This window comes from Oryctolagus cuniculus, chromosome 4 (assembly GCF_964237555.1).
Source record: "Oryctolagus cuniculus chromosome 4, mOryCun1.1, whole genome shotgun sequence".
NCBI classification, from domain to species: domain Eukaryota; kingdom Metazoa; phylum Chordata; class Mammalia; order Lagomorpha; family Leporidae; genus Oryctolagus; species Oryctolagus cuniculus.
Window position 1 is genome coordinate 168,828,920 of NC_091435.1, and position 13,644 is coordinate 168,842,563.

The window sequence follows — 13,644 nt, forward strand, 5'->3', positions numbered from 1 at the left end:
TCCTGCAACCCTATTTTTGTGTATTTTTTAATTGTAGTAAAATGTCTATAAGATGTACCATCTTAACCATTTTTCAGTATACAATTCAGAACTGTGAATTTACATTGTTTAACCAATCTTCAGCACTCTTGTCATCTCACACAACCGAACTCTATAGTCATTGAACCACAATTCCTGGTTCTTGTCTCCCGGCAGCCCCTGGCAGCCACCCTTCTACTTAGTCTCTCCATGAACTTGATGACGCTCGGTATTGTGTGTCAGTGGAGTTATGCTGTGCCTGGCTTATTTCACTTAGACTTGTATGTTCAGCATTCCACACTGTAGCATGTGTCAGAGTTTCTGTCGCTCCCCGTCTTCGTGAAGGAACGACACAGGACCCTGCGCTGTTCCCCCGTCTGCTCGGCCCTCCCCGGGTTTGCTGCTGGTTCCTCCCGGGTTGGCTACTATCCCTTCCACCTCCGTGGAAGGGCAGTTCCCCCTGGCCGCATTCCCCACCTCCGCAGGGGAGCGGCACACCGCCGGCCGGCTCTTCTCGGGGGCTGCACAGGTGTAGATGTTCCCCTTAGATGTTCCCGGTGCATGCCGTCTCCCTCCTCCTTTATAGTCCTCCTCCGCCAATCCCAACTCGGCTGCCCACACGCCGAGTACGCTGCTCTCCTCCAATCAATAGCAAGTCCTACAGTTTATTAGTTGAACTGGAGGCAGCTGTGCGGAAGCTGTTTACTTCTCTCCCAGCGCCATATTGTGGGAGAGCAGATGCACAGAACAAGTCCTAATTCCAGTAACTCAGTCCAGCCCGGCTGCTCCCCACAGATCCCCCTTTCTTTTTATTTTTGGCGTTGATACGCGCCTGTCTTCGGTGCCCCGTGGCACACACTCTGCTCTACTTGCTAAAGTTGCCACAGGTTCTTACAAGTCCTATCAGGCAAACCGAATCCGGGTCCTCTCTTCGCCATGTTGTGAGGAGGTTTTTAGGCGCTGATGCGTGCCTGTGTTCGGTGCCCTGCAGCGCATGCTCTGGTCGAGCCTGCAGGGGCTTACAAGCCCTATCAGGCAAACCGAATCCAAGCCTTCTCATTGCCTTTTTGTGGGGAGGCCTTACTGATGTTAATTCGTGCCTGTCTTCGGTGACCTGCGGCGCATAAGCTGCTAGCCGCCCAGGTGCTCATCGCCTCACTAATCGGGCAGACCGAATCCAAGCTCTCACATTGCAGTGTTGTAGGGAGGCCTTTCTATTTCTCTATTTCTCTATCTCCGGGCATTCCTATTTCTCCCATTTTACTTCTATCTTCCAGCATTCCTATTTCTCTCACTTTGCTTCTAAACTTCTATTTCTCTTATCCCTGCAGCTTCCCGGCTCTGCGCCGCTTCAGCCAGCGCCTCTCTCATCTGCGCAGCTTCCTGGCTTTGCGCGGCTTGGCTTCGCGCGCTCCGCGGTCTCCACGCCCTTCGCGTCTGCACCACGGCCTCGCGCCAGCCCCGTTCCCTATCTATTCACGCCCCGTGCTCTCTCTGCACGCGGCGGCTTCCGCGAGTAACACAGCGTAGCTTACGTGTCCGCCACTAGCATTCAATCTAAGTTCCCCGGGCTAGCCTGGCGAATTCAACCCAGCATACGTCTCCGCCCCACGGTTTGGCTTCCCGTCCTTTGCTCCCCGGGCTAATCAGACGAATCCCAATCTGGCTTACGTTTCAGCTTCTGGTTTCAACTTTTCGCCCCCTATTCCCGGGCTAACTTGAGAACCCCAAAGTGGCTTTCGTGTCCGCCTTGGCCTGCCCCCCACGGCTTCAATTTCCCTAACATTTTTCTCTACCCGGTATGTTTCCCCAAGCTTTCCTCCAACAATACTCCTCCCTCATTTCTCCTGGCCTCTCCCCACAGTCCGCATCCGAGTCTGTTTGTTCTAGCTTTCACTTTCGCTTTCGACCTTAGAGATTTCTCCCAGCTTCCCCCCGTAGTCCATATCTGAGTCTATGCCTAGGCTTTCAATAGCTTCTTCCGGCACCCTTTTCGTCCGGCTTTTCCCTAGGCTGTTTGCTAGTCTCTCTCTCCGGTAATTTTCCACTTCTTCCCGTTTCTTCCCTCCTAAGTTTGCTATCCGTCCTAGGTTTCCTATCCGAGTCACGGCACCATTATGTCGCTCCCCCTCTTCATGGAGGAACGACACTAAACCCTGCCTAGGCTTCATATCCGAGTCACGGCACCATTATGTCGCTCCCCGTCTTCGTGGAGGAACGACACAGGACCCTGCGCTGTTCCCCCGTCTGCTCGGCCCTCCCCAGGTTTGCTGCTGGTTCCTCCCGGGTTGGCTACTATCCCTTCCACCTCCGTGGAAGGGCAGTTCCCCCTGGCCGCATTCCCCACCTCCGCAGGGGAGCGGCACACCGCCGGCCGGCTCTTCTCGGGGGCTGCACAGGTGTAGATGTTCCCCTTAGATGTTCCCGGTGCATGCCGTCTCCCTCCTCCTTTATAGTCCTCCTCCACCAATCCCAACTCGGCTGCCCACACGCCGAGTACGCTGCTCTCCTCCAATCAATAGCAAGTCCTACAGTTTATTAGTTGAACTGGAGGCAGCTGTGCGGAAGCTGTTTACTTCTCTCCCAGCGCCATATTGTGGGAGAGCAGATGCACAGAACAAGTCCTAATTCCAGTAACTCAGTCCAGCCCGGCTGCTCCCCACAGTTTCCTTGGACGGCCAAGAGTCTCCCTGTGCATGTGACTTGGCTTATCCGTCCACGTGCAGGGGACACGCAGGGATGCCTCCACCTGGTAGCTGTTGTAAACAATGGTGCTGTGCGTGCAGATACGCACCTAGCTCTCTGAGAGCCTGCTTGCGGCGTCTCCCCGATCGAATGGTGTCGTTTGATTTTTAACTGGCGAGGAACATCTCTCCTGTTTCCCACCACGGCAGCACTGTTTTAGGATCATGGCGACAGCACACAAGGCTTCTGGTTTTTCTACATCCTTATCGACACGGGTTATTTCTGGTTTTGATGGTGGCCATCCGAGCTGGGGTAGGCGGCACGTGTGTATGAATTGTCTGAGGCCGCCACGCATCCTGCTTTCTGGGAAGTCTCCCAGGCAGTCCCTCCGCAGTTTCAGTTTGGATGGGCCGGGAGCCTTTTTTGGTCTCCTCCTATCCCACCTCTTTAAGTGAAGTGGCTCATGTTCTCATCTTTCCCCCTCTGTGGTTTCTCCCTTTGACTAGAAGCTCAGAAAACCTCTGTACCTGGAGATTAAACAGACATTGTCCAAGTTGAATCTATCTTTAAAATACTTCCTTTTTTATATTTGCATCCAATGCACTGGCATTTGTACTTTAAAAGCCCTTTGGCTGCAAAGAATCATGCAGGTTCTTCCTGGGTGTTAAGACTAGTCATAATTATTTTTCTCTTTCTTGTGTTGCTTTTGTGAGTGTAGATGTTATTTCAACCAAATTTTTTTTGCATTAAAAAATTATTATGTGGGAGACAGAGATAAAGAGAAAGCACTCCCATCTGTAGGTTTACTTCCCAAATGGCCACAGGCGGCGGGAGGGCTGGCAGCAGGAGTCTGGAACTTACTGCCTCCCAGGGTTTGCATTAGCAGGAAGCTGGAGTCCAGAGCTGGAGCCAGTTATCCCACCTGGACTCTCTGATGTGGGCCTTTATCTCTCTCTCTCTCTCTCTCTTTTGAAGATTTATTTATTTATCTGAGAGGCAGAGTTACACACACTGAGAGGGAGAGAGAGAAAGACAAAGAGAGAGGTCTTCCATCCATTGGTTCACTCCCCAAATGGCCACAACAGCCAGAGCTAAGCTGATCTCAAGCCAGAGCCAGGAGCTTCTCCAGAGTCCCCCATGCAGATGCAGGTGCCCGGCACTTGGTCCATCTTCTGCTGCTTTCTCAGGTCATTAGCAGGGCACTGGATCAAAAGAAGAACAGGGGTTGGTGCCGTGGCACAGCGGGTAAAGCCGCCGCCTGCAATGCTGGCCTCCCATGTGGACGCTGTAACTCTGCCTTTCAAATAAATGAATAAACCTTTTTTTTTATTATTATTATTTTTTTAAATAAAAAGGACTAACAGGGACTCAAACCGGCGCCTATATGGGACTCCGGCACTGCCGGCAGAGGCTTAACCTACTAAGCCACATGCCAGCTCTGGGAATTTATTAACTGCTAAGCCAAACTGGCCACTTTCTTGCTCATGAAGCCATACTGGAGATGAGCCCCGAGGAAGTGATGGGCGTGGGAGGGGGGGAGGCTGGCTGAGCCCATGCCACTTATCCTCCCCGGACCCCTCAACATCCTCCTTGGCAACAGAGAGGGAGGGGCTGCAGGTTCCCTGGCTGATGTGGCACATCCCCAGTCTGGGGAACACATTACACCTTTTTAGAGAGGAAGGCCGTGGAGGCTGTGGGCAGAGAGCAAGTGCCAGGGCCCCGCTGGGGGTCGCTGAGCTGGAGATCAGGATGTGCGGCTGTGGGTGTCATCAGCCGGGACCCAGTGCAGTGGGCAGAGCGCAGAGCTACGAAGACCCGGCCTGCAGCGCACAACCCCTCCAAGTCCAGCTTCTTCACTAAGGAAGGGGTTAATAACAGCGCCTGCCCCTGGATGGGCAATTGGGCAACTGGCATTTTGCAAACAAATCGCCCTGTTTTGTGCTACTGAAGCCGTCTCTGCCCCTGTGCACCCCTTGCCTCCTCTTCCAATCACCTCCCCCTCCCCACGCCGTCCCACCATCTCCTTCTCCTGCCTCCTCTCTCCCTCCCCTCCTCCTTGTTCCCCCCACTCCCTCCCCTGCCCCCTCCCTGGAGGCGCTGGTTGAGTGAGGGCAGTGCTATGTCACTGTGTCGCTGCAGGAGAGAATTTCCAGTGCTGACCTTTGTTCCAGGGGCCTTCCCCAGCCTCAGGGACTCTCTAGCCCCTCCCCAGGTAGGGCCACTCAGCCCAGCCCTCAGAGCCCAGCCCTAGCCCTCTCTCTCTCCTCCTGGCCACCCCCCAGCCCGGCCCGGAACTCCCTGACACCTGCAGGGGCCCCTGTGTCACTGTGCCAGCCACACAAGGTGCAGTCCCATTGGTCCGTGTGCCTGCTGGAACAGTTCCCGGAGCAGAGACCTGTTTTCGACAACCCCACAGAAGTAAGCGGTGTAGCTGGGGTGTCCCTCACTCCTTGTCCTGTCAGTTTAAGCCCCTCTGAACCCCAAAGAATGGACAGACACGGTCTGGTGGGCTCAGCTCTGCACAGCACCAGTGGTCGCTTGCATTTTCCTAATTCATTCCAGCGGGTACCACAGACAAAATGCCCCTTGGCTGCAAGTGTTTTCCTTCCCTGGGAGGCGGCTGTGTGTTCTTGAGTACTTGTTTGCCCTCTTGGGGCACCAGACTCTGACTCCTGGGGTCTGCTGGCCCCCCACCCACTGATGCTCGGTCCCTCAGAATCCAAACCCCCCCCCCCCCCCCCAGCTCTCATTGACCTTGTCTGAGTTCCCTGATGCTGTGGAACGCTCTGGGCTGCCGAGTGTGCGAGCAGCTGTGTCTCAGATTAGACTCAAGGTGATGGTGGGGGGGGGGCAATTCCTGGCCTCCCTCCTACAGAGTGCGGGAGCATTGGATGAATGAGTGTGGAATGAGCTATCCTGATGGCATGCAATGAGGATTTTGCAGGCACAGCTGCATGGCCCTGATATTTATAGCTGTGTTGTGAGCAAGGAACACATCCGAATTCGAGATCACTGGGCAGAGCAGCCGCGTGGAGCCCGGGCTGAGCTACTGGGGAGCTTCAGAAACTGCAGGCGGGGGCAGACATTTATCCACATTGGAGCACCTGCGTTTAGTACCCAACTATGACTCTCTCTTTTTTTAATTAATTATTTGAAAGTCAGAGTTACAAAGAGAGAGAGGGAGAGACAGAGAGAGAGAGAGAGGTCTTCCATCTGTTGATTCACTCTCCAAATGGCTGGAATGGCCAAGTAGGGCCAGGCCAAAGCCTGGGGCCAAGAGCTTCTTCCGAGTCTCCCATGTGGGTGCAGGGGCCCAAGCACTGGGGCCGTTTTCCACTGCTTTCCCAGGTGCATTAGCAGGGAGCTGGATCAGAAACGGAGCAGCCAGGACTCGAACCGGCACCCATATGGGTGTTGCAGGTGGTAACTTTAACTGCTACGCCACAGCGCCAGCCCCTCCACCTGTGGCTCTGGACTCCAGCTTCCTGCTTGTTCAGGCCCTGGGAGATAGTATTAATGGCTCAAGTAGCCGTGTCCCTACCACCCATATGGGAGACCATAATTGAGTTCCTGGTTCCTGCCTTAGCCTCAGCTCAGCTCCAGCCAGTCACCGGCGTTTGAGGAGTGAACCAGTGTGTGGGAGATTGCTCCTGTGTATCCGTCTCTCTCCCTCTCAAATAAATTAAAAATTACAGATGGCCTGATGCCACCGTAGAGGTGCCAGGCTCATTGTCCTGGGGTGTGGCCTGGGAGTCAGGTTCTTTTAAATCTCCCAGGTAACTCTAGTGGACAGCCAACATTGAGAGCCACTGGTTTAGTTTATCAATTCTGAGTCAGGAGAGGAAGAATGCTTATCATGCATGATAGAACTCTTTGCATTTCCTGGTTGTTAGAGCACCAAGATTGCCATGCTGGAACGAGCCGGCGTTGGGTTGGAACAGCTGAGGTCATCCGGGAGTAGGGATCTGTGTCTCTAAGTTCTTCTGCATCAGCTTGGCTGCCCCTTCCCTGTGGTCACTCCCTACCCACTCCATCTCACCAGACTGTCTTGAGTAGCATGGTCTGTGATTTGCTCCTCACACCTGCAGAGTTGTCTAAGAAACAAAGTTCAAAGTCCTGAGGCAGAGGCTGATTGGCTGAGCTGGCATCAGGTGTCCACCGCCGCCCAATGAACGGATTCTGTGGGGAGGCACAGGTGCCTGGGCCAGCCCCCCTCTGGAGCCTGCATCATCGCTGCCCAGGACTGGTGTTAACTAGGCTGGAGTTCTCCTCCTCCCCTGTAGGGCAGTCTATGGGCGATGTCTCTTACCAGGTGGCGGAGAAGGGAGTGTGGGGACAGGGGCAGAGGGTGGGGAGGGATGCAAACCACCTGGAGACCTGGGGGCAGCCCTCTTCCCTTCTCCCTTCCTGGCATCCACTCAGGTCCTTGTTGTTCCATTAGGATTCTACCTTGGGTCTTGCAGCTCATCTGAACACAGCGTGTTTTGCCGTAGCTACGTATTGCCCTCCTCGATGAATTTGGAATATAACCTTGTTTCCATTGAGGCTTTGAAAAGCCTGGTGTCATCTTCATGCCTTTGGGTGGCTTTCTCTTCTGCCCATGACTCTCTCCTCAAGATAGGCTAATTCCTAGTACAGTTTGAATATCTCCCTTCCTAAATGCCTGGGACCAAAAGTCTTTCAGATTTTGGAATATTTCCATATGTATAATGAGATGTCTTGGGGCTGAGATCCCAGTCTGAACACAGAGTTCATTTATATTTCATATATACCTTATTTATGCACATAGCCTGAAGGTAATTTTATACAATGATTTTTATAATTTTTTAAAAAGACTTATTTATTTGAAAGGCAGAGTGACAGAGAGAGGGATGGAGAGGGAGAGAGAGAGAGAGAGGGAGAGAGAGACTTTCCATCTGTTGGTTCACTCCCCCAGTGGCCACAGTGGTCAGGGCTGGTCCAGGACAAAGCCAGGAGGAGCCTGGGACTCCATCCAGGTCTCCCAAATTCTGAATTTGGGAGCGTGTTGGATTTGGGGTTTTCAGATGTAGGATCTCAACCTGATGTTTCAGGGAGTGGTGCTTTAGACCTTGTTTAGACCTTGTACGCGTTCTGAGCTTTTCTGACCGCAGGGGGTGGCGTTTCCGAAGGCTCAAGCCTGACGCACATCACGTGTTGAGGGAAGCCCCGTGCTTGAATCAAGTTCACAACACATCTCTTGGATCCTGCTTAAATGCTTCTTACTCTTCTGCACAACCGAGTTTTATGTTTTTCTTTTCCGCGATTGCTTTCCCAGGGGTTCCGCTGTTGCAAAAATCATTGGCAATAATGTCAAGAAACTTCAGAAGTTTGCTTCCACAGTCAAGATGTGGGTCTTTGAAGAAACCGTTAATGGGAGGAAACTGACAGACATCATCAATAACGACCATGAAAATGTCAAGTATCTCCCCGGTCACAAGCTGCCGGAAAACGTGGTAAGCCTCTGGGGCGCAAGTGCATTGGGCTCCTTCTGCTGAGCGGTTCCGGGATCTGGAAATGGGGGAGCTGCCCACCTCTCCTCCTGCTCCCTTCCCCTTGTTGGGTGGATTTTCCTGACTCTGAAAATGCCCCATGGCACAAGGCCCCAGGCGTGCTGGCTTCAACAGCAGAAATTAATTTTTGTACAATTCCGGAGGCTTCCAATACGAGATCGGGGTGTTGATTTCTTCTGAGACGGCTCCCCTTGGCGTAAGCTCGGCTGTGTCTTCCCGTGGCCTTGCCTCCAAGCCTGCCTGTGCAGACCGACATCACTGGCAGGCGCTTGCACCTTTTTAAGACACAGGTCTCCAAAGACAATGACGCCCGAAGGTACTGAGGTTAGGACTTGGATATTTGAATCTTGGTGGGGGTGCACTTCAGCCCATGATGGTGTCTTCCTTGGAGTTGGGAGCGTTGACCGCATGGGAGCTGAACTAACAGCCTTGCCTTTGGCTGTTCAAGCCCCGCAGGTAGCTCCTGCCAGGTAGCTCTGGCCTGTCATTAAAATCAGGGTCCAGGCCTGACTCCCAGAGGGAGCGAGGAGAAAGCGAGGCATTGACACTTGAAAACTCAAGCTTGTACGGGTGGGAGAGGGTAACAGAGGCCCTTCCCTGGGCTCGTCTTGTTGGCTGGCAGGACAAGGAAGAAGCGTGGGGAGTGATGCCGGGGGCAGGGGGAGGTGCCTGCCGCTTATCCTTGTGGAATTAAGAACTTGGTCGCCAGATTCGCCTCTCGGTGGCTTTCTGTCAGTCCGCTGCCAACGTCTTCGGCTGTCCGATTCCTGTGGTTAACTTGAGAAGTCACCTCTCTTGCTAACGAAGTGCCCTTGGCTGCCTGTGTCTACTCATCAATGCTTTCTGAGCATGTGCCGTGCATGCAAGACTCAGTGTCAGGTGCTAGGCACGGGAACGGGAGAAGGACGGACTTGGCTGCTGGAGGGAGCTGAGCAGGGGCGACTGACGTGTAACCCAATGCACGTGGCGAGGTTTGAGGTGCAGAGCCCAGCTTTCTGCAGCCCCGTGTGCTGGGGTCACAGCGTTGCTCAGTGTCAGACGCGGCGCTAAGCACTGTGCATTTTGTCTCCTGGAATCCTTCTTTGGTTGATCCTGTTCCTTTTCCCATTAGGATCAGGAGTCTCCTTGTTTGCTGGAGGAACCCAAGTCTCTGGAGGCTGATGACCTTGACAGCCCTGCCCAAGGTCATGCAGGGCAGAGGTGTGCCTGCTTCCTGGGCGGCTCGCTGCTGAGCCTGCAGACTCTGTTGCCCCAAGGCAAAGACAGCCTCCCGCTCTGTGGCTCTGTGTCCCTGAGCCGGGGTGAGCCGGCCTTCCCCACAGATGTTCTTGGTGCTGGACCCTTAGGGTCGGGAACTTGGAAGTTAGGCCACGGGAATCCTGCGGAGAGGGGAAAAGGAACAGCTGGTCCTGCCGCAGCTTTGGGGCAGAAAATTAAGTTTCACTTTTCTTTTCTTTTAATACTTATTTATTAATTTGAGAGGTTGAGTCACAGCAGACAGGGAGAGACAGAGAGAGAGGTCTTCTATCCACTGGTTCACTCCCCAAATGGTGGTAATGGCTGGAGCTGTGCCAGTACGAAGCCAGGAGCCAGGAGCTTCTTCTGGTCTCCCTCATGGGTGCAGGGGCCCAAGGACTTGGGCCATCTTCCACTGCTTTCCCAGGCCATAGCAGAGAGCTGGATGGGAAGTAGAGCAGCCGACACTTGAACCGGCACCCACATGGGATGCTAGAGGCTTAACCTACTAAGCCGGCCCCATCACTTTTCTTGTTTTTATCAGAATTGATTGTTTCTTCTCTTCTGTAAACTAAAGGCTTCATTTTTTTAAAAGATGTGTTTATTTTATTTGGAAGGCAGAGTTAGAGAGAGAGAGATTTTTCCATCTGCTGGTTCACTCCCCAAATGGCCTCAACTGCCAGGGCTGGGCCAGGCCAAAGCCAGGATCCTGAGACTTCATCTTGGACCACCCAGCGCTGCTTTCCCAGGCGTGTTAGCAGGGAGCTGGATTAGAAGCAGAGCAGCCAGGACTCGCACCAGTGCTCGTATGGGAAGCTGGCATTGCAGGCAGTGTGGCTCAACCCACTAAACCACAAGGCCAGCCCCACTTGCTGGCTCTTTGTTCGCCCACGGAACCCAGCCCCTTGCGTTTGCTACCGTCGCTACTCAAGGTTATTGGGAAAATGACTGCGGGCAGCTAGAGCTGTGCTGTGAACAGGGGGAGTATGAGGGATTCAAGAGCCACCCCCACTCAGCCTGGCTCCGCCGCCCGCCCAGGTCCCCACGTGTGGACGAGTAGGGAGAGAAAGGAGAGAGCGTCTACTCCCAGGACCCGCCTGGTGTCCACGGCCTTGCAGGTTCGTGAACACGCACAGACGCGTTCTCTGGAGCTGACGCTGGCTGTGTGCTGTCACGGAGGGCGCTGCTGGGAACGACCTTGCGCGCGTCCCAGGAGTGCAACCCAGGGTCGCAGGGCCCCTCACACTGTGGTTTCCACGGTGGTGGCGCCACTCACAGCAGTGCTTCAGAATCACAGCCTGCCTCCTCCCCGGGACGCGGCAGCGGGTGTTGGAAATGTCTCTTCCTCAGCTGCTGGGCGGCACACGCGTGTTCCTCTTTATGCTTCAAGCGCATGTGCACGGCACTTAAGTGGGTCTGAAGTGTGGGGAGATCGCTGTGCTAAGTGAAATAAGCCAGACCCAGACAGACTTATTTGTCCTAGTTGAAAATATGGGGAGACGGCCGGCGCCGCGGCTCACTAGGCTAATCCTCCTCCTTGCGGCGCCGGCACACCAGGTTCTAGTCCCGGTCGGGGTACCGGATTCTGTCCCGGTTGCCCCTCTTCCAGGCCAGCTCTCTGCTGTGGCCAGGGAGTGCAGTGGAGGATGGCCCAGGTGCTTGGGCCCTGCACCCCACGGGAGACCAGGAGAAGCACCTGGCTCCTGGCTTCGGATCAGCGCGGTGCGCCAGCTGCAGCGGCCATTGGAGAGTGAACCAACGGCAAAGGAAGACCTTTCTCTCTGTCTCTCTCTCTCACAGTCCACTCTGCCTGTCCAAAAAAAAAAAAAAAAAAAAATACAGGGAGAGTATAAAAATTGTGGATGTCAGATCTATAAACATTGCCGCACTGATTCATAAATGACAGGACACTCTTATTGCACACATAAAACGAAAATAAATGGAGAGGGGACGAGTGAAGACCCTTGGGGTGCTGGTTGTGTTTTGTTCTTAATGTGAGTGTTGGTTGTGAGTGATCTATCTGTACACTTACCTGCATGTCCTGGCATGTAGACCATATTTCAGTAAAATGTTTTTCACCAGAGAAGCCATCTGGCTTGGGCTTGAATATTCCTTGAGTGGCTCTGGACTACAGCTCACCCGTAGTATGGTGGGCTCTTACTTGTACTTTGCCTTTTTTTTTTTTTTTTTAAGATTTATTTATTTATTTGAAAGTTAGAGTTACAGAGAGAGAGAGAGATCTTCCATCTGCTGGTTCACTCTCCCGATGACCGCAATGACCAGGGCTGGGTCAGGCCAAGACCAGGAGCCAGGAGCTTCATCCAGGTCTCCTATATGGGTGGTAGGAACCCAAACACTTGGGCCGTCCTCTGCTGCTTTTCCCAGGTCATTAGCAGAGAGCTGGATCGGAAGTGGAGCAGCCGGGACTCGAACCGGCACCCATATGGGATGCTGGCCACACAGGCAGCAGCTTTACCCACTATGCTACAATGCCAGCCCCTTGTACCTTACTTTAGGGTTTTTGTGAAGTAAAGAAGATGACCCACATACACCTCTTAGCTTAGCAAGAGTAGTTTAAAAAGTAATTTCAAAAATATGCTATTTCAGGGGCAGGCATTTGGTCTAGTGTTAAGATGCCCACAGCCCGTTTGGATGTCTGGGTTCAGTCCTAGGCTCCTGCTCCCAATTCCGACTTCCCAAAGCTCACCCTGGGAGGCAGGAGTGATGGCTCAAGTGGTTGGGTTCCTGCCACCCATGTGAGAGACCTGGATTGAGTGCCTGGCTCCTGGCTTTAAAAGCCTTGGCACAGCCTTAGCTGTCGTGGGCATTTGGGGAGTGAACCAGCAGATGGGACCCCTTTCTCCATCTCTTTGTTTCTCTGCCTCTTAAATAAAAATAATGTGCTTATTTCTGAATGATTTTTTTTTTTTTTTTGACAGGCAGAGTGGACAGTGAGAGAGAAAGACAGAGAGAAAGGTCTTCCTTTGCCGTTGGTTCACCCTCCAATGGCTGCTGTGGCCGCACCGCGCTGATGCAAAGCCGGGAGCCAGGTGCTTCTCCTGGTCTCCCATGGGGTGCAGGGCCCAAGGACCTGGGCCATCCTCCACTGCACTCCCTGGCCACAGCAGAGAGCTGGCCTGGAAGAGGGGCAACTGGGACAGAATCCGGCGCCCCGACCAGGACTAGAACCCGGTGTGCCAGCGCCGCAGGCGGAGGATTAGCCTAGTGAGCCGAGGCACTGGCCTCTGAATGATTTTTAAAAACAGCTCATTCGATCATTTAAAAAATCAATTAGGGGGGCCAGTGCCATGGCTCACTTGGTTAATCCTCTGTATGCAGTGCTGGTATCCCATATGGACGCCGGATTCTGTCCCGGTTGCCCCTCTTCCAGTCCAGCTCTCTGCTGTGGCCCGGGAGTGCAGTGGAGGATGGCCCAGGTGCTTGGGCCCTGCACCCGCATGGGAGACCAGGAGAAGCACCTGGCTGCTGGCTTCGGATTGGCGCAGCGCTGGCCGTGGCAGCCATTTGGGGGGTGAACCAATGGAAAAGGAAGACCTTTCCTTCTGTCTCCCTTACTGTCTAACTCTTCCTGTCAAATAAAAAAAAATCAAGTAGGGCTGGGGCTTGTGCGGCAGGTTAAGCCTCTGCTTGAGACACCGTCATCTCTCCCCAGAGTCCCTGGAATTCTGTCTCACCTACACTTCAGATCCTGCTCACGCACCTGGGAGGCAGCGGGTGATGGCCCAATACTTGGGTCCCTGCTCCCCACATGGGAGACCTCGATGAGTTCCTGGCTCCTGGCTTCAACCAGGCCCAGTCCTGACTGTGACAGAAATTTGGGGCATGAACCAGTAGAAGGAGGATTGATCTCTCTCTTTGTTTCACACTCTGCCTTTCAAATAAATAAATCTTAAAAACAAACAAATAAAAATTCAATTAGTGATAGGTAATACTATTGCTATTTTTAAAACAAGAATCAGATATAGAAATTAATTGACTCGTGTGGATTGGAGGTAAGAGACTAGCTTTTTTTAATTGACAAGTGACCTATGTATATATTTGTGCTGTACAAAATGATATGTTGATATGTATATTTTGAGAATGCTATGTCAAGGCATTTAAAATTTTTTTAAAAATATTTATTTATTTGAAAGGTAGGGTTACAGAGAGAGAT

The 13,644-nt window shown here is 53.1% G+C and overlaps 1 protein-coding gene across 3 annotated transcripts in view; it reads left to right on the top strand.

The window, feature by feature from the left end:
- Positions 1 to 13,644, top strand: part of GPD1L (glycerol-3-phosphate dehydrogenase 1 like) — a 49,139-nt gene that overhangs the window by 9,626 nt on the left and 25,869 nt on the right. For 2 of the 3 annotated variants that reach the window (XM_051858915.2, XM_051858917.2), the window contains exon 2: positions 8,000 to 8,177. In XM_051858915.2, the coding sequence (XP_051714875.1) occupies positions 8,000 to 8,177 (178 nt within the window). The remainder of the gene's footprint in view (positions 1 to 7,999; positions 8,178 to 13,644) is intronic. The other variant, XM_051858916.2, reaches the window with a different exon arrangement.